The sequence below is a fragment of the Nelusetta ayraudi genome, unplaced genomic scaffold (assembly GCF_046127955.1).
Source record: "Nelusetta ayraudi isolate G7.1 ecotype Tasmania unplaced genomic scaffold, CSIRO-AGI_Nayr_v1 ptg000114l, whole genome shotgun sequence".
In the NCBI taxonomy this organism is placed as follows: domain Eukaryota; kingdom Metazoa; phylum Chordata; class Actinopteri; order Tetraodontiformes; family Monacanthidae; genus Nelusetta; species Nelusetta ayraudi.
In genome coordinates, this window is record NW_027466164.1 from 210510 (window position 1) to 231239 (window position 20730).

Here is a 20730-nt window from a genome sequence, read left to right on the forward strand (position 1 = left end):
CATCACAAACTATTTCCAGAAACAGGATCTAACAACAGTCACAAAAAAAATGGTATGGTCTCGATAACTTGTCGCATGACCTTTTCATCAGGCGCATGGTCTTGAATGTGAACAGCAGGAAAAGGACGGCCGTTTGAACACAAACCGTCACCCAAGTGGAACATTCAGTGGGTGGAATCATGATGTTTGTACGGAAGCGCATTGCATTCACTGGGTAAAAAATATTGAGGCGCCTTATCTCGTAATTATGAGCAAAGACCTCGCAATTACGAGATCGGGATCTTGTAATCATGAGATGAAATCCTTCTGTAAATCCTGTAAGTAAATCCTTTCTAATCGGTGGGCAATGACGGCGCTATCGCAGTTAATCTGCGATCACTACCATCTCAATTTGACACACTGGGAAATAGTTGCATTTCTTAAAACTGAGGACGGTATTAATATTAGTATGTAAACACTGCGCAGGCGTCTCAAATGGTTAGGATTGTTCAGGCGGAAAGCCCAGTCTGACGTGCTGGATGTGGCCCTCTTCCTGCAGGAGCAGTTGAATCAACACGGGATGCTTCATGGATACAAATTTAATCTGGTTTGGTCGTGACTCCAAAAGCTGTACGGCACCTGTTACAAATCCTAGATCCTCAAGGATCAATGAGATCTTTGCTCATAATTTCTAGATCCTTATCTCATCCTTATCTACGAGATCTTTTCCGGTAGTTATGAGATAAGGATCTCATAATCACGGGATAAGGTGCCGACATTTTTTTTTTTTATCCAGTGAATGCAATGCGCTTCTGTATTTTTGAGACACTTGAACAACCAGATGTGTGGGTTCTTAGGTTTCAGTGTGTTTGGGGGGGGGTTGGAACCAGCTGTACCTGAACGCTGATGCTGCCCTGCAGCTTGAGCTGCAGCCGGATCATGTCCACCTCGGAGGCGGCGCACAGGAGCCGCAGCTCGGCCACCTTGGCGCTCATCTCGTCGATGGCCACCTCGATGGGGCTGAGGTCCGTCTGGTGCTGGTACATGACGGCGATGCGCTTCTTCACGTAGGGGAAACAGTGGGTGGCTGGGCGGGGGGAGCGGGGAGGAGGGGGAGCAAGGAATCACACACCCGCAGCAAACACAGCAACAAGCAGCTGAGACCTTTAGCATGTGCGCCGCAGGTCTCCATGGCGACAATCAAAACAGGATATGAGCCGGGCAGGGCTGGCTGTCATGCGTGCAAATCAGCGAGGTCAGCAGGCCTCCAACACTCCAGGGTCCCGGGGCATTTTTCCTCACTTTTGGCTTTGTTTTGTCAGAACGCTTGCATGATACCAACCCTGGAAGCTGCAGTCACCTCACGGCCATCTTTACTCCTCTTCCATTACGCTGCATCTGATTGGTTGATTGACTCCACCAACACAGTTACAAGAGCAAGACGGCAAAAAAAACTGACAAATAATCTCAAAATACCCTTTTTTTCCAAAGTGATTTTTTTTTTTTAGTGCAACATGTAAATTTAACGTGTAAAAACAAGAGTATTTTTCCTGATGTGTATTTGGAACCTACTAAATAAGACTTGAAAAAACTCAAAAGAAATGTGCTCCGGGTGCGTTGCAATTGTGTTTGGTGTGATTCTGCTTCTTTTTGAAACTTTTGATACAGTCTGATCACACCCACTGGTTGTGATTTTATTGTATTACGAAAAGAGCCTAAAAAATAAAAAAATAAAAAAATAAAAGCCAATGCCCCAAAGGGTTAAAGATTTGATTCCTGCCTGGCACTAAGCTCCTACCCCACTGTGTGCCAGCGGACTCTCTGTCAATAAGTCTGCACCGTCATCACAAAGATAAGAGATAAGAGAAGATTCTGATAAAGCCAATGGCGGAGCAATAAACACCTGGACTGTCTTGCAGGAAAAAAAAAGCAGTAAATGAAAAAAGCGACCCACTGGTGAGGACGGTGCGCCGCTTGCACTGCTCCTCCACCCCTCCCTGCTTCTTGCCCGACTGGGTGAAGGGCGTCTCGAAGACAAAGCGCCGGATGTTGTGGCTCTTCTCGAAGTCGGTCTTCCTCTCCTCCAGCTCCTTGTCGTCCAGGTGGGGCGTGACGTGGGTCACCTGGATGTAGGCGTACTTGGAGTCCAGGTCCTTGGGGCTCACCTGCGGGGGCGGGGGGTGGGGGGTGGGGGAGGTTTGAGAGAACACCACCCGTTAACGCGCACGTGCACGATAGTTTCGCCACGATACACATACATTGCTACCTTCCCAGAGAGGAGAAAATCAAAACCTGTCCTCCTCTTCTTTGCTTTTTGGGAACCGTGCAGTTCTGGTGCTCATTTCCCCCTCTGACATCACAAAGGGAAGCGACTTGGCACCGCTAATGGCAGAGGCCTCGTACGTGACCCTTTCCTAACGTGTCCGTGGTGCTGCAAAAATTATTTTTTGTAATTTGTAATGATTTACAAAGCAAAAAAATAATCTTCTTCCGAGCATAATTCTTAGGGGGGAAGGTTGTAGAAAATGTGATTGAAGAGGAAAACTCAAATTGCAAGTAAGATTGACTATGTGTATATCTGTCAGTGGGGGTAATTCTGTGGAACGGTTTCGATGTAGACGTTAAACTCAGTAAAAATTTCATCATACACCAAAACCCGTTGGTGTATGAATGCGTGTGTGCATGGGTGAATGAGAGGCCGCTGTAAAGTGCTTTGGGCTACTGTGAAGGTGCTGGAAAGTGCTATATAAGTGCAGTCCATTGACCATTTTTCAAATTGTAATCAATTTAGAAGCAAGTTTGGAAAAGGAGTGTTTGAAATGTAGAATGTGTAGAACTTTGTGTTTTTGTTGTACTGACGTATTTGTGCTGCCTGGGCTGGGAAATATAGAAGCGTTGCTTTTCAAACCATGTTCACTACATGCTTCTACGGTGTCCAGTGGATTTTCTTGTTACGTTGTACGTGAGATATCGTTTTGTTTGGCTCGAAACAAATATTATCTAATCGAATTAATCACGCAAGGTGACTCTTCTGGAGTCAGGGACTTGGAAAGATATACAAATGTGAACAAAGCAATAACATGGGGCCGTTATTATCTCGTGTGATGATAATGGTTAACGATATCCGCAACAGTAAAAATGCCAGCGAGGCGGGTGACGCCGGCGCCCCCACCCTGCCAGAGTCCTGGATGATCTTGACGTTCTCTTGGCCAAACTTGTCCGAGTAGAGCTTGAGGAGCCTCTGGGAAATCTCCGACAGCGGCGTGAACTTTGGCTCCTTGTAGATGTACTCCTTGCCGTCCTCGTCCTCGAAGAAGCCCTGCGGGGGGGGCAGAGGGAGCGAGGGGGGGGCCGTGAGGGCTGGCGGCTGATAACAATCACACACACCGTGCACAAGACTTGTTGATTGAATGGGATTCATTGTGTCTTCATTTTGTGTACACAAGTGTTAGTGTTTTCCTTCTGTAAGAGACACAAATATTTTAGAGATACGAAGACAACATCTAAAACATGTGCGTGTTTGTTTATAGAGGGAAAATACTAACAATCGCATCCAGCTGTTGTTTTTTTTTGTCATCGATTAATCTTCGATTTGATTGAACCATTATTTGAACATGTGAAAAACAAATTGCTGTGTAAAAAACACGCCCGAACTTAACAAATGCCGCAGACATTCCAGAAACAACAACCACAACAACATGTGTGTGAAACAAAAGCCAATTGATCGACGAACCGTTCGGCTCCACACAGGACGCAAGGCGACATGCTGAACAGAGCGACAACCATGCAGAGTGGAGCTCATATCAGAGCTTCCATAAATGATGCACGGTAATAAAAATGCATGAAGGAACACTGAGGAAGTGTTGGATCACTCATTAACCCACTGAGACCTGAGAACATTCAGAGTTTGGCACTGCAAGTCATTCTGTATTTTGACAGATTCCTTCGCCGAGGCCCCGGTTTCAGTGGGTTAGCGCACACAAATGCAGAATCACAAAATGAGTTGATGTGCAGTACAACAACAACGCCAGTTTGACAAGAACAACAACAAAGGATTTTCTTCAAACTTCTTCTGCTGCTGCTTTCTCATTTGGAGATGCAGGCTGGAAGTGCCGAGACGCTAAAACGATTAAACATCAAGAAGCATGACGATGCAGGGGGGGGGGGCAAACACGTCGCTCGTGCCTCGCACACTTACCGCGGCCTTGGAGGGGAGGAGGAGGAGGAAGAGGAAGAGGAGAGAAAGTGTTGTCACAAAGACGAGTGGCAAGCCGGCTGGGCTAATGCTAATGCGCTTTAGCTACACTTGGCAGTCACGCTTCGGTGGACCTTCGGCTCACCTGTCCGAAGAAGGCCACTCTGAAGTAGGTGCCCAGCAGCCTCTTGCCCGAGTGCATCACCTCCATCACTTTGGTGTAGGCGCGGTGAAGCGTGTCGTACAGGTGCGTCAGTTTCTGCTCCGCAAAAAAAAAAAACAAAAAAAAAAAAACTCAAGAATGAGCAATGTAGCTAGCTCGTAAAGAAAGGAAATACATATACGCTACCAGTCAAATGTTTGGACGCACACTATGAATTCAATGTCTTTTCTTTCATTCTCAGCGAGTTATGGAGGAAACAATTAAAGTGTAAAATAACTCAAACACGTTTTCATTTGAAATTCATTAAAAAGTATGTTTAGACTTATTTAGCGTGTTTTTTCTTTGCTGCATAATTACATATGTATCTCGCTCAGATGTCTTCAGTATCTATCTGCACTGCAGAAAGTGCTTCTGACTGGTCGTATACATATATATATATATATGAATAAAATATTTTGGACCAAATCGTGTCATATATTTTAAGAAAAATGAAGTTTATCCATTTACTTTAGCTGTCAGTTCTCTGCTGTTAAACGCTACTCCTACCCTCCTACCCTGTCTCTACACATGCTTGCCACGCTTATCAGTTGGGGCCAGTTGAAACACAGACCTCTGGCGCTCGGCCTTTCGCGATGTCACAAAGGGCACGAGTCGAGAGACTGGTTTCACGCTCAGCGCCATCTTGAGTTGGTTTTTGAAACCAGGACATTTCTCTATTTTGATGTGTGGGCGATGCTGGAGGTTGGGCAACGAATGGAGCGTGAGTGCAGCATATTGACAGCCAATAATTGTAAAACGTTTTGGGTTTTTTTGCGACCATTTTTTGGCGGCCCCTGCAGGCCAAATGGTAGATTGCATTGTTTTTGGGCACTTCTACGTCAGTTGTATGTCTAGCAAGACAGATGGAAAAATCACCATCTCAGCTGCAGTGGGAGGATTGAGGGATAGAAGGTAACCAAGGTTTGACCGAGTGACGTCTCCAAAATGCCACTCGGTTTACACCAGGGGAGGGAAAAGTGTTTCACTGGTGGGGCCACAATGGGTTCTAAAATGTGACGGAGGGGGGGTAGCGGAGCAGCAGCGGAAGGATGGAGTGTTTTGGTGAGCCACCTCATAGGAGGAAAAGATATATCATGGGATACGTCGACAACATGTTGCTGTAAAGTCAATTGAAAATGAACCAAAGCATCGAAACAAAATATCTGTATGTCGCTCTTTATTGAAATGACTCTTAAAACTATTTTAGGACTTACTCACTATTGATATCATTTCTTCAAGTTTGGCGGGCCAGATTAAAAAGCCTTACGGGCCACTTACAGCCCCCGGGCCGTAGTTTGCGCCCATGCCTGGTTTACACACAAGCTTTTAACGTCCTTTGGTTTTTTTTCCCGTTAGGTCTTAAGCGGTAACGTACAGATTGTACGGCTACGTTGGCAGCGACTCTACCTCAAAGTCCCGGCGCTGCTCGTAGATGGGGATGATGAGCCTGTACACGTCAGCGATGAGCTCGTAACGCTCCGCCTTCCACAAGCCGTCGGCACACTCCTCCAGCAGCTCCATTAGCACCTCCTGAAAAAACACACACACACACACACACACATTAGACATTGAAAAATAAGAGAGCTTTCAGTGAGTTCCCGTATGTGTTTACAAGGCTGCGGCCGAGTCCAATTACGGAGCCTAATGCGCCAGTGAAGACGGCGGACGTGGGTGGAAATGGCTCCGGTGTGTTTTATTGAGGGACAATCCGGCTCGTAAAGACAAAATGCTGCCGCCCCCTCAACCCCAAGCAGATGGAGAAGTAAATGCGCCAGCTTGTTGACCGACTCGTAAAACGCTCGCAAAAATTGTCTTCACTTTCAGTTTCACGGCAGTTTAATGGCGTCGGCCTGCGGTGCGAGCGCGAGGATATGAGCTCAACTTTGACTTCCCGCCAGATGGGGGCGCAAATGGCATAAATAAAAGTGTTTGTTTGATAGTTGGGTGAGTGTGTATGCGGTATATATACCAAAATACTATGTAGTGCGCACAGACAAGCGCTCAATGATCGCTCCACCTGCTGCTTGATGACGATTATAACACTCAATTAAAAGTCAAATGTGTAATACTCAGAGACTTTGAAGAAGAAACTCTTCTTTCTTTCTTCTTTCAGTGCCAGTGAGCTACGGTGGCCTGAGCACCCAAACCTGGATACCTCGACATCCACCTTCTTCTTCGTTGGTTTATTTGAAGACGCGAGCGTTCACCCTATATAACAAAATGCGCTATCGGGCGACCTGGATTGTCCACACCCAGGCTTCCTTAGAAATATGGGGGACCAAGCAACCCAACTTGTGATATGTACATGTATATGAGAACCGTTCTATGGGTGGGGAATACTACAAATTACTCCTATTGTACTGCGATCATACACTTTCATTAATGTATTCATGGGCAGTATATCAAACTTGGAGCAATGTAACAATCAGAAATCAAGCCAAATATTAAACACTGGACCTTTCGATAAAAGTCAGGTTAGTCAGGTTGCATTCACCCACAGAACAGCGAGGCGGCCAGAAGGGGGCGTGCTAATGACGGCCGCCATGCTAACTGAGCGCGGTCGCACCTCATTGAAGTGGACGTCTTGCATCCCCACATCCTCCATCATGGCGGCCTCCTCGTCGATGTTGGGCGTGATGACGCGGAAGGCCGAGCAGCCCTGCCGGAACATTCCTGAGCGAGCAGACAGAGAGAGCCATCAGCAGCTGGGTTTCCGTGGCAGGTTTTCACCAAATAAAAAACAAGATTTCGCAAATCTCGACAAAGTACAATTGCGATGTGCAGGTGTTTCCGTAGAATGGCGTGAAGCGCGTAAGCAGTAATAGTCGCTGAATCTCTTGCCGCGAGACCCCACTTTGAGGAGGCTGGAGGGACAAAGTACTCTGCGTTTTTCCCCTGACGTGAACTGGTCACGTGGACCCCGTACGTCGCGTCCGCTGACGTGTAATTGTGAACAAAGTGTTTCCATGACACTTTGTCGATATACCCCTATATGGATCTGTCTGAAAAGCCACCTCATGAGAGCGTCAAAACCTTTTTAGCCCTATTTGAGAGGTTTTTCCAAGACTGTGCGTTTCCATGACCGGTTCTCTATTGCAATATTTAGGTTTTGTGCAACTCCAGGGGTAATGAAACACAGCTAATGAGAGGAGTGGCCTGCGGAGCTCACACGAATTGTGTTGTAGAGTCGATGCGTGTTGTGACATGTACTCTTATTTATTACAGCCACGAGGGCAGCGGTGCTGATAGTGAACTGCTGGATTTCACTCCTGTTTCGCCGGCGTCATTAGACAGAGGCGACAGTATCTCAGACTGATAGCGGACCCGCCCGTCACTGTTTTCATAACCCACACGACGCGCACGTGCACATGCACATGCATTCGCAAGCAACTACGCTACTTCAGTGCTATATCAATATTTTCCAATATTTTCTAATTATCATTTTATATTGTTTTTTGGATTTTACTGTTGCTCTTTTTCAGAGCCAGCACTGTCTTGTTTTGCGCTTTTGTACGATGACGAAAGTCCATTCGGCACTACGTAAGCTCAGTGAACCTAAGCTGACTACTGGCCATAAAGGGCTAAGTCGCACAGTAGCCATGGCTAGCCTTTAGCTGAGCTACTATGAAGGCCTTATTCTTTATCTTAATGATGTCTGTTGAATGTTTGGAATAGGCTTTGCAGTGCGATTTACAAGTACACATAAAAATATATTTAAAAAAAAGTTCAGTCAGTCAACGGCAACATCAACTAGGTGCAAATACTAGATTGAACGAAAAATTAGGATCATTTGCATGCAACTAAATAACTAACTAGCTAGCTAACTAACTAACTAAATAAATCAGATACAGTTACGGCTGAAGGACTTCAGCAAGTGCAGCCAACTAACTAACTAACTAACTAACTAACTAGCTAGCTAACTAACTAGCTAGCTAACTAAATAAATAAATCAGACACAGTTACAGATGAAGGACCTCAGCAAGCGCAGCGAACTAACTAACTAACTAACTAACTAACTAGCTAGCTAACTAACTAGCTAGCTAACTAAATAAATAAATCAGACACAGTTACAGATGAAGGACCTCAGCAAGCGCAGCGAACTAACTAACTAACTAGCTAACTAAATCAGACACAGTTACAGATGAAGGACCTCAGCAAGTGCAGCGAACTAACTAACTAACTAACTAGCTAGCTAACTAACTAGCTAGCTAACTAAATAAATAAATCAGACACAGTTACAGATGAAGGACCTCAGCAAGTGCAGCGAACTAACTAACTAACTAACTAACTAGCTAACTAAATCAGACACAGTTAGGGCTGAAGGACCTCAGCGAGTGCAGTGAAAGTGTCTAAGCTTCCGACGTGCAGACGAAGCGCACGAGAAGAAGCGACGGCACGCGACCCCTGCTGACCCGAAACCAAAGACTGGGAAAGTCCTGCCACATTATGCAAGGCTCCTCCTCAGGGCTCCAAAGTCCCCCACTTCCCCGAGGGGACGTGCGGTGGGATCTTATCTGAGGAACGTTTCATGGCGATGACCTTGGACGAGCGCTCGGGCTGAGGAGGAAGAGGCGCGCTCATGTGCCAAAGGTGCGGGTGGGCCCCCAACAAATCCCACATGCTGACAACTGACAAAATGCTGCGGCGTTGCAACATAAGCGCAGGCGGAATTTCCCTCATATTCAGTTGAGGTCCAAACTCTCCATCGTTTTCTTATGCTTGTCAATTGCGCAACTAATTGGGTCAGCGTTGCCTAAAAGTGTTCTTAATCACTTTAATTACACTCGGAGGAAATCAAATGATTTTAATCGAGTTTCTTCATCCTCCGATACTTCAATTGCGTCTTCATGGCGCTAAGCTGTAAATCATTGCGGGGCCATAAAAAAAAATCCACATTGTAAAAGTGTTGGAAGGATGGGATCAAATGTTCAGCAGCTGTTATTGTGCGGGTTGTAAACCGTGATCGCGGCTACCCGGCCCCGGCCCCGGCCCGTCTCACCTTTTCTCCAAAGGTACTCAGCCACCAGGGCGGCAACGTGCACATAGCACATTGCGGCCTGCGGGGGAGGGGAGGAGGAAGAGAGAGGTTAAAGGCACGCCACGGGTGTCCGTAAGACATTGACGAAGGAATCAAGAGTCTGGCGGTGGCAGCAAAGTGGAGGTCGGAGCAGCGCGTGCGCACCTCCGAGAGGTCTCCGTTCTTGTTGTGGATGCGAGCCATGCTGTCCAGCCAGGTCTTGCGCAGCTCCGGCGTGCTGGTGTAGGACTTGGCCAGGCTGTACTGGAGGTCCACCAGCATCTCCGGGTCGTTCTCGTGCTCCTTCATCTGCTCCGTGGCCATCAGCACCGTGCGTATGCGCTTGGTCAGGTCCTTCACGTCCGACGGGAACGCCGTGTGCTGATCAAACAAACAAAAGTTTCATTTACAATCGACATTCGTCGTCACAGAGTGGGCACCAAGAGGCCAGCGGGGCGGCTCCTCTCACTTTGATGGTCTTGTCGCTGTTGGCGCAGTTGTTGATGATGGAGAGGGACTGCTGGAAACGGGTCCCCCCGATGCCGATGACGTCGGCGATCAGCTGACTCACAGCGATGACCACCTGGATGGAAAAACAGGAACCAAGACGGCATTTACAACAACTCGCACTTTATTATTATGACGACCCGCACTGCCAACTTTGACTGGCTTCAGGAAGCACTGCCCTGCCCTTCCTGCCACACGTGCATCCAACACCCTCTCACAAATGTTAGAATCCAGCCATACGGTGCAGTGCTTTGTCAGGGATGTTTCACAGTAAAACTGCAAAGTTCATTTTTTTTCATGATGAGCGTTTCGTGGGACGCAGCCTTGTTTTGTGATCTGCGTTTGGAGTCGATTGACAAATCAAATGTCATGTAATGGAACAGAAGTCAAGGCAGACAAAGACAAAGTTGCAGGGGTGGAGGCTGTAAGAAAAAATAACTTTATTGCTAGATGTATATAATTTATATTAGATATATGTGTATAATTATTCTACTCTTCTACGCTGCCTTGTTTGTTTCATTTTTCTTTTCTTTTCTATTATCTCTTGTATTTTATCACAGAAAATGTGAACAGGTTGGTCACCACAGCACTTGGATTATTTGAAACGTACAGTTTCAAATAAAACTCAATAAAAAAAAAACTCAAACAAAATGTAAATGATTCTAAACAGTATTTTTGAGTGTTTACTTGTTCCTAAGAGAAAACCTTGAATACGTTCTCCGTTCCAATTCAATTCATCACTGCAACACCTCTAATCCGAACGCCCAGGTTGTCCTGAAATAAGGGTGAGGGGGAAGCACGCCGACCTGCAGGTGCGTTCGGACGAAGGAGCGCCGGCCCGTGTAGTCGAAGTTGCTCTTCATGAGGAAGTAGAGGAGGTGGGCGGCGTCGCTGCGGATGGAGCTCAGCTTGGAGTTGCAGCACTTGAGGATCTCGTAGCACAGCGAGGCGCACATGTCGGCGCGGCCGTCGAAGAACGTGCAGGGGAACTGAGGGACACAAAAGTTCCGATTTTTTTTTTTCGCCATTCATGCGTTCAATTTTTTTTTAATATAAAAGTATTTTAGGGATGAATCGATACAACTTTTTTTTTTTTTTTACAGGAGTAGAGTACAAGTACTTGTATTTCAGATACCGAGTACTTACTTAAAAAGGCCATTACATATTATAGAATGACATAGACATGACAAACAACATTCATCATATATACAGCATGTATATACTGTATATACACACATACATATGTATATATGTATGTATATATATATATATATATATATATATATATATATATATATATATGTAAATATACGCGCACATATATATACATACATACACACCTACATACATATATATATATAAAATTTATATACATACATACAAATATATACACATATGTATATATATATATATATATAAACATATATAAACACAAACACAGTATATATATAGTATATACAGTTATATATGTATACGTATATATGTGTATATGTGTATATGTGTGTGTGTATATATTTATATTTTACCTTGTAGATGAAGGTCCTGAGGGAGGTGAAGACTTGCTTGAGCGCCGCCTCCGACTGGGGGATGCGCAGGAAGCACAGGTGCACCTGGAACACCTTCTTCATCAGGGGGTTGTGGCCCAGGTCCGAGTTGAGCTGCGTCTGCAGGTTGCGCCGACGGACCATCAGCCGTCAGCCGACACAGTTCTTGCGGCAGGGGTGGGGTTGGTCGCTTACCTTGAATCCCATGATGAAGATGCTGAGCGTGTCCAGCACGGTCAGGCAGATCTCCGTCGACACGTTGGCCTCCAGCAGGCACTGGCTGCTCACGTCCGCCTCCGTGTGGGGGTACACTGTGGCGGGAGTAGACAGCAGACAGAAAGGTCAGAGGTCGAGAACGAGAAGTATGTGGTATAAAAGCAGATCCCCCCCCCCCCCCCCCCCACACACACACACACACGAGGACGTGGTCTTGTTGATCAGAATGCTGCGTAAAGGATTAGAATACAAATATTTGCAGTGTCAATATGTTTAACCACGAATTTAACCAGTCAGTGTTTTCAGTCGTTGCAGTTCCCAAGCAGCGCCACTGGAGGTCAGTAAAGGACCAATGTCTTTTTTTAAAGCTTAAGAATGAAAATGAAAAAATGAAAAATGAATGAATTTAAAAAAAAATTATAGTGTATGGATTTTAATCAGTTAGACCGAATGGTTGAGTGTTGCAGTTTGACAGTATTTGCATATATATATATGATAAAGATAATCAAAAAAAAAATCACACTAAAAGATAAAAAAAATAAACTTCCCGTCATTTTCTGATGACTTTTAAAAGTAAACATATTTTTGTGAATTTCAAAACTATAACATCCGACAAGACAAGTTCTTTCATTTTCCAGTCCTCAAATTAAATCAACGCTCTCGCTTTCCTTCTCTCAGCCAACACGCTGCGCCAACAAAGCAGACTCTGATTCCCTTTGCTTCGAAATCACGAGAGCGAGCTGCTCGATTCCCAGCTCCGGGTGATTCGTACTCCTTATTGTTTTCCTCCTTGGCCTGTGTTGCGATTTGAGCAACTCACTGCTGTTGAAGGTGTGTGCGTTCTCCAGGCTCCCCAGCTGCTGCAGGCGGGCGTGGAGTAACCCCGCCCTGTTGCGAGAGACGGGCATGGTCAGAGACTTCCTGTCGGCCGCCGCGCACCCGGCCCCGTCCTGGCTCCTGTTGGAGGGGAGAGAGAGCAGCAGTGGTTGGAGAGGTTCGCCTGGCCGCGCCGCGCAAAACCTCACTTAGCGTGAGCGAGAGGTGGTTACGGTGGTTAAGGAAAGGGAATGACAGGCGGCTGAATGAAAGATGAATCTGGTGGGCAGCGGCGTCGCGCGGTTCAATTATGCAATGCTTCCGTCAGCGGGTCTCTTACCCATCATGCAGGAGGGGCCCGGGCAGCCACATTACCCACAATACAACTTTGCAGCGGTGTTACAGGTGAGACGACAAAGCAAAGATAGAAAGGGGGTTAGAAGGCTGTCGGAGTTAAGAGTCTCATCGTAGCACAGAATGTGTTTTTTTTTTTTTTTTTCTTATCAAGACAGTTAGTTCAAAGATCCCATGTGAGGCAAAATTCACTCCATCAGCGTTTTCTGACAATGATCTGAGTCTCTGGACAGTCAGTGAACACCCCAACTCCAGGCCATCCTTACTTTTCATCTATACCTCCGTTTCTTTTTTTTGTTTTGTTTTACTGCTCCCATCCCTTTGTGATGTCACAAGGGGGGAACTTCTATCTCACTAAGTGTTTGGCGCTCCCAAAATCGTGCAAAATCTCCAGTACCACCCAAACATCGTAATACACGATATCATCCAGTTTTAAAACCAACCGAAAACTCGAGATGGCGCCGACCGTAACAAAAAAAAACCTCCGGACTTTAAGACAGGGATTCGCAAACTGGTGGGTGACGTCACTCTGACTCCGCCCATCTTAACGCACAGTCAACGGCACCCTTCAAAACACGCTGAAGGTAGAATGCTGCTTTTTAGCAGGGAGCTAAAACAGCATTTTTCAAAGAGTGCATGTAAACAGAGAGCTCAATATGCTGGGGTTTGTTTGTTTGTTTGTTTGTTTGTTTTTTAAATAATCTGGCTCATCTTGAGTCTGGGATGAAATAAAAAAGATATTGCATCAAAAAAGAAAATGGGACTTTCAAGTTTAAAAAGAGTCAAATATGCAAAACACTCTACCTGACGATGAACCTCTTCCCCATGTACTTGAACTGATGAAGGCAGACTCTACAAGTGAAGGGGAGAAAAATCACTGTACTGTATGATTAAATTGGTACAAAACACTGAAGAAGTCGCTGTCGAAAAAGTGATTTTTTTTTTTTTTTAAATGTGAATAATTGTAAGAAGTCAGTGCAGTTGTTCTCACTCTATTAATGTGAAGAAGTCCATCAGCTCAGGCGGCGCCGCTCTGTTCCAGTATGCAAAGAGGGCCTCTGGGGGGAGGAGGGGTGACGAAATGGGGAGAAAAGAGTGGGAGAGGGAGAAAAGTGTGAGAGAGGGAGAGCCGCGTTGGGTGCGTGTTTGCGCGCCAACAGCCCGTCCTACCCTCCGACATGCTCTTGAGGATGTGCAGGAAGCACATGAGGAGGTTCTTGATCTCGTCCCGGTCCAGCTTGTCGCAGCGCAGCACGGCGCTGCCGAGCGCCGACGCGCACTGGTTCTGGAGGGGGGAGGGCAAGAAGAAAGATGCATAGTTTCACTATCGGTGGGAGTGAGCTGCGCGCTGATAGAGAACATCACTCCAGCCCAGAACTTCAGAGAAGATAAATGTCACAGCCGATTTTTCTTTTTTTGTTGTTGTTTATTTTCTTGAAGCACGCCGCAGCAGAAGGCGCCGCTTCCCAGATAGCGGCCTCAGATGTCGGTTTTGAAGGAACTCGTCTGCCACATCCGAGGGAAGGAGGGAGGGAAGGACGGAGGGAGCAGGGAGAGATAGCGCCAAAAAACACACTTGAAAGAGGAGTGGGAGAGGAGGAGTCTCTCGCAAAGGACCTCCAAAAGTCTCTGGGGGAGGAGAAGCCAAAGGCTGGTTCACACTCAAAGTGTCTGCGGTGCGTCTGCGGTGAGTGGGTCGCGGACAGTGCTTGGAAACGCCGCCATGCTGTCTCACGCCCGGCGCGTTTCGGCAGCTCGATCAGTTCAGGCCAGAATCGCAAGATGCCGCGACGACCCAGGAGGTAGTTTGGTGTATTCGTGTATTCAAAGAAAACAACAGTGAAACACAACTCATTGACCCGTTCAAAAACTGTGTCTCAAGTGTCAATGTGTGTGGAAAAAAAAGAAAAAAATAATAATAAACCAAACTGTCTGCTCTCATACAAAATGCTGGTATTTAAAGTATACATGCGGTTTTTGGGTTGTTTTTGTTTTTTTGTTATAGTTTCAGATTTACAGTGACTGCTCTATGGTTTAACGGCCAAACTGTACAGTGTTGAAGACGATATGTCACGTTGATGTTTCACAGTAAAATATATTATGATACCTGCCGATACACCTGAGACTAGACAGATAGATATCTACTAGATAGATAGATAGATAGATAGATACTAGCTAGCTAGCAAGCTACTAGCTAGCTAGATACGAGATAGATAGATAGATAGATAGATACTAGCTAGCTACCAAGCTACTAGATAGATGGATACTAGATAGATAGATACTAGCTAGCTAGCTAGATACTAAATAGATAGATAGATAGATAGATAGATACTAGCAAGCTAGCAAGCTACTAGATAGATGGATACTAGATAGATAGATAGATAGATAGATACTAGCTAGCTAGCTAGATACTAGATAGATAGATAGATAGATAGATAGATAGATAGATAGATAGATAGATAGATACTAGCTAGCTAGCTAGATACTAGATAGATAGATAGATAGATAGATAGATAGATAGATAGATAGATAGATAGATAGATAGATACTAGCTAGCTAGCTAGATACTAGATAGATAGATAGATAGATAGATACTAGACGATTCTATTGGCTGTGATTGACGCGGTCAGCACGCACAAAGCGTGAAAAATACAACAGTCATGTATTTTTCCAAAGCGCGTTCAGTCGTTGGTTTCACGCTTCTGGGAAACGCACCCGCGTGGCCCCCTGGTGGTGGGAACACGCACACGGACTTTAATGGCTGCAAACGCGCCGCAGACGCTTTCGGTGTGAACTGGGGGGGTCAGCAGCACGGCTCAAACAGAATACTTGTATAGGCAAGTGGCGTCCGTCCTCCCTGGGCGCTGCGGCCCCCCGGGGCTCAGACCCCTCGGGGAGAGGGGGGGACAGGAGGGAGAAGTCCATGGTGAAGCGCTTGGCCGTGTGGCCTGGGGTCGGCGCCGGCTTGGTGGGCTCAGAGGGCAGCGGCGGGACGTTGACGGTGTGCCGCCTGGCAAAGCGGTCCCGCGGCTGCGGGGGGTCAGTGGGGGTCACAGAGGGAGGTGGGGGAGGGGCGAAGGAGCACTGGAGGAGGAGGGGGGCGGGGAGGGGGGTTGGAATGCAGACCACATGGAATTGAACGGGGCTTTGAAGGACGAGCAGGGGGGATCTCAGGGATTTGTCATGTCCAAGGGTTTTTTTGGGGGGGGGTCTCGCATGTCACGTGATGCTTGGTTTCTCAACAACTGCCACAACGGGCGACACAAGCAGCGATGAAGAGGAGGGACATCCCACGAAAAATCCAGGATATTAAAGGTCCAGTGTGTCAAATTTTTAAGGAAGTCCGCCTGACAGTTTATTCTAGTATTTAGAGCAGTGACGGGAGGCTTCCTGAAAAAATGGTGGCGCAAAATGGCAGCTAACTAGGAGCAAGACTGCTCCATGTATATTCTTATATATACATAAGTTCTAAGGGCAGGAAAACCAAATTACTTTTATTGTCCTGCAAATATACACTTTTATTCACGTATTTACGGTCAGTATATTAAGTTTTTACCAATATAAATATATAAAAATATATTTTTGGCTTGACTTATGAATATAAATCAAGCCAAATTGTACACACTGGACCTTTCAGAGAAGTAAATCTTATTAATCTTATTAAAGCTAAAAATCTCGAGCCTAATTTATTTGACTTGCTTTTATGCTTTTATGTGAGGATGTTTTTATGTTTCGTTTTATGTGCTTTTGTGTGATGAGGTGCTGGATATAATTTCCCCATGGGGATTAAAAAAAAGTATCTTTCATTTCATTTTCATTTAGTCGTGAAGTGAAGGACACTGAAAGTGGCGTCTCTAAACATAAGTTATTTATCCGTCTTTTTCTGCTTTATAACCAAAAGTTACCAAAAGTGTCCAACCACTGACTGACGTTGGCTCGATGGGCGGAGCTTCTGGTTACAAAACGGATGCCAATAATAACAATAATGGCAATAACAATAATCAAAATAACCAGGACTTATATCATTGAGCCTAAAAGCAACCCACGCTTCAAACGTTAAAAAAAAAAATAATAATAAAAAATAAAAAATTCTATCTATGTGTCTATGTGCATTTGTGCAGCTAAATCTAGAGTCCAGGATGAAAACTAAAAGTCCAGATGTGAAAGTGCACTGAGTGTCCTTCACCACTTGCTGAACTTGTCGTCTACCTTCTCCAGGGAGTTGGTCTTGTCGCTGCTCTTGTCCAGCAGGCTGTTTCCCGAGTCGGTGGAGATCAGGGAGCCTCTGGAGTCGGCGTGGTGAACGGCGCTGATGTTGGGAGTGGAGCTGTGCGGGGAAGCTGCGGGACAGGAAAGAAACACATATATATTTATGTGAAACATTTATTGAGTGCCAGAGTAAATTTGCAATGGATGTGCATCGTCTTTGTCTTTGACAGGAGAGAACGCTCTGAAAATACGGTGAAAATCTTTGTCGTCTTGTTCCTTTTTGAAAGGAGAAAACCAATCATGCAGTGTGTATTCGGCATGTCATTCGGCTTGTTGCGGCTCCCGCCAAAAGAGTGTAAAAAAGGGGGTTTACCTGTCCCGGAAATGACACCGAACACATCTTTATGGAGGGCGTTTTCTATGCAGCTGCTGGGTTTCTGAGGCGTCACCGTGGAGTCGTCTCGGGCCGTCTGAAACACAGACACTCGGTCAGGAGACTTGGCTGTGAGCGATGCGTTTTCTCCAAAATCACCAGTAGGGGGTGCTGCTGAGCACAGCAGGTACACCATAAACAAATTCATCTGCATGGGTTCACCGCAGCCATGCTACGCTGGGTCAACTCACTAGGTTGTTACACAGCTTAAAAGGCGACAGTTATTCTTTAACACAATCATGCATGTATGACCAGACAAAGATGTAAAGTTGTAAGTTGACGCTACAATTGTGACGTGTCGTAATGTTTCGTTACGTTTTGTGCCATCTGATTTTGGAGGGGCGGCTTCTCATTATTTATATATAAAAAAAAGTGTGTCTAATACAAAAAAGGAAACTAAAGTAAAGGCTTTGAGTGAAAAAAGAGAAATCAATCAATAAAAAATAAATGCTGCGGTCCGCTCTGAACGGCCACCAGGGGTCAGACTTACGCCATGGTTTACGACGTGGCCGGAGTCTTTGACGTTGAGCCTGTGGACGTTTTCCTGGAGCAGGCCGAACAGTGGGAGGTAGAGGGTGGCCAGTCTGGCCTGCTGGCTCTGGAATGTTACACATTTCACGCTGTAATTGCAGGTTTCAAAATGCCACCCGCCCCCCTCACCACCCAACTCTCCCAATGCATCTCCTTCAGAGAGCCCACTCACTTTGGCGGCATAGCGGTCGTCGAACGTGTGCTTGATCATCAGGCCCTTGAGCACCTGGACGGCGATGTGGCGGACCTCTCGGAACTCCTGCAGGGCGCCGCCCACCTCCCTCATCAGCAGCCCCACCAGGAAGTGGTTGCGGCAGAAGTCGTCGGTCAGGGAGTAGTCCAGCTGAAGGTCTGCGGAGGGGCGAGGGGGGGTAAGAGGGGAACAGAAGTTCAAAATAGCAAACATACATACAAACAACCTTGAAAACATTTCTGCATAGCTATTACCGCTGTCAATGATGGAACAATATAGGTGAAGACAGGTTACAGACAGGTTATCTAACTCTAATCTTTGAACATGAGGCAAAAGATAAACATGTTAAATACCTAAATATGTTTTTATATGAAGGGTGGCTATTCTAGATCATCTAAAATATAAAATTTGTTTGAGTTATTTCACACTTTTTTGTTGAATACATAATCCAGATGTGTTCATTCATAGTTTTGATGCCTTGAGTGACAATCTACAATGCAAATAGGCATGAAACTGAAAAAAAACCATTAAATCAAAATTATGTGTCCAAACTTTTGACTGGTAGTGTAGGTGTGTAGGTATGTGTATATATAGACGCTATATGACTATGTTGGTAGATGCTCTTGTGCGTATGTTTACATAGGTGCATGTACGTATGGATGAGGGTGTGTGAATGTAGATGTGTGTGGAGACAGACAGACACACACACAGACACACACACACACACACACACACACACACACACGTGCACATACAGATATCCTTTATTTATATTTGGACAAAGGGTTGAGAGTTAACAAGCTTCTTCTCGCTCCTTTTCGAATAGGTCAAGTCTTTTCTTTTCTGTGTTTTATATTAATTTTGCTTCCTGAAATTGTATTTCCATATCATCTTGTGTTAAGTAATTGTTAAATAGCAGTGAGGAACCCTTGAGACATTTGCACAGTCAAAATAAAATGTTCAAAAACGAGAGTTCCCGTCCAGTCTCGGGAAGGAGGGAAATCTTACCTTGGAACCTTTGGATTCTGCCCTTTCCAAACGGCATGGGCAGGTTGAGGGGCACAAAGTGCTCGTGGTTGCAGACCACCCGCAGGAACTCAAATTTGAACTCGTACAGAGTCTAGAGAGAAAGGTTCAGACTTCATGAAACCGAATAATAACTGCAGTAAACCGCCAATAAAAGCGCTGGTGGGGAAAATCTCTCACCTTGGGGTCTCCCGGCACAAAGCAGTTCATGTAGTTGTTGATCTGCTTGAAGACAAAGCCCCGGTCCATTAAGGTGAAGCAGCGCTGCGGAGAAAAAAAGGAGAACGGATTGATTTTTGGAATTTTATTCTGATGTTTGACTCCAAAGGTCGTTTTATTCAGACTCTGCGCTCTTTCAATCGGGGGATGCGAGCCGACCTTGATGAACACCGCCAGGCTGTGGTTGGCATTGCGGGCTGCGTCCAGGTTGTCCTTGTACTTCTGGGTGATGTGCGGCATTAGCATGTTCACCAGCGTCTCCACCGCGTGGTTGAACGACGCAGAGAAGCGCTGGTTCCTGGAGAGCTGAAATCAGAAATGAAAGAAAGGCGCACATGATGAAAGAGGCGGGAAGATTTTCTCAAGAGGAAGGAGATGTGAATCAAACCTACTTTGACTTTCCCACACTCGATGAGGTACTGAGCCATCGACTTCACCAGAGCCTCGAAGAAGAACCACGAGTGCTGCAACACAGAAAAATTGTTAGAACCTTATTTTGAATTTAGAACAAAAAAAGGTGCGGCACAGATAAAAAGGGAAGACGGAGCTCTCGCCATCAAAAAAAGCGTATTTTATGAACTGAGTTTTAAAAGGCAGGTCCAATAAATGCTGGTGTGACACCATTGACTCTATATAAGGACGGATGGAGAATCTGGTTTGAAACTGGAGGCCAACAAGGGAGCTCCAAAAACCTGCAATCTATTGTTTGGCCAGCAGGGACCGCCAAAGCTGGTTGCACAAAGACTAAATAAAATTGTCTGACTCTCACTCCCAAAAGGCGGCTTAAATTCATACCTTTACAAGCTGGTTGAAATGTTTTTGTTAATCGAAATCAATGTTTCTCAACTGGTGGGTCATGACCCAAAAGAGGTAATAATTGATAATTTGTTTACGAGACAGAAAAAATAAAAAATAATCATGATAACAATTAAATAGGCTCTAATGTCAATTTTGTCTGATTTAGTGCTTGTCTTTGCTCTTGCTCAGCTTTGCTACAGAGCCTTTGTTGAGTTACAGCTGATTGTCTGTTCAAGGGCACTGCTGCAGCGCTTCACCTTGAGCAGCTTGTTGCTGGTCAAGAAGTCTGTGGACGGCTTCAGGATGGCCGTCATGGCCTTGGCCAGCTCCTCGTGCACCGTCCTGAGGCCCGCCGACGAATAGGTCTCCGGCTTGAACACAAACTGCAGGGAGGCGGGGCGGGGGTGGGGGAGGGGGCGGGGGGAAGCCATCAGAAATCAATCGTCAAGTCCAAATTAGCTTTTTGTGATTATACGTTGTCGGGTGGAAAA

The 20730-nt window shown here is 45.7% G+C and overlaps 1 protein-coding gene across 4 annotated transcripts in view; it reads right to left on the reverse strand.

Moving 5' to 3' along the window:
• dock9b (dedicator of cytokinesis 9b) overlaps positions 1 to 20730 on the reverse strand; it is a 61698-nt gene that overhangs the window by 4079 nt on the left and 36889 nt on the right. For 2 of the 4 annotated variants that reach the window (XM_076049313.1, XM_076049312.1), the window contains exons 25-49: positions 20497 to 20622; positions 19834 to 19905; positions 19601 to 19747; positions 19403 to 19486; positions 19205 to 19316; positions 18176 to 18354; positions 17963 to 18070; positions 17413 to 17509; positions 17040 to 17170; positions 14001 to 14115; positions 13822 to 13888; positions 13635 to 13682; positions 12481 to 12548; positions 11640 to 11755; positions 11427 to 11564; positions 10707 to 10889; positions 9863 to 9976; positions 9559 to 9774; positions 9376 to 9433; positions 6943 to 7049; positions 5784 to 5906; positions 4320 to 4433; positions 3152 to 3298; positions 1934 to 2144; positions 876 to 1066 (exon numbers count right to left, since the gene is read on the reverse strand). In XM_076049313.1, the coding sequence (XP_075905428.1) occupies positions 876 to 1066; positions 1934 to 2144; positions 3152 to 3298; positions 4320 to 4433; positions 5784 to 5906; positions 6943 to 7049; positions 9376 to 9433; positions 9559 to 9774; positions 9863 to 9976; positions 10707 to 10889; positions 11427 to 11564; positions 11640 to 11755; positions 12481 to 12548; positions 13635 to 13682; positions 13822 to 13888; positions 14001 to 14115; positions 17040 to 17170; positions 17413 to 17509; positions 17963 to 18070; positions 18176 to 18354; positions 19205 to 19316; positions 19403 to 19486; positions 19601 to 19747; positions 19834 to 19905; positions 20497 to 20622 (3072 nt within the window). Of the gene's footprint in view, positions 1 to 875; positions 1067 to 1933; positions 2145 to 3151; positions 3299 to 4319; positions 4434 to 5783; positions 5907 to 6942; positions 7050 to 9375; positions 9434 to 9558; positions 9775 to 9862; positions 9977 to 10706; positions 10890 to 11426; positions 11565 to 11639; positions 11756 to 12480; positions 12618 to 13634; positions 13683 to 13821; positions 13889 to 14000; positions 14116 to 17039; positions 17171 to 17412; positions 17510 to 17962; positions 18071 to 18175; positions 18355 to 19204; positions 19317 to 19402; positions 19487 to 19600; positions 19748 to 19833; positions 19906 to 20496; positions 20623 to 20730 lie in introns of all 4 variants that reach the window. The other 2 variants (XM_076049311.1, XM_076049310.1) reach the window with 1 other exon arrangement.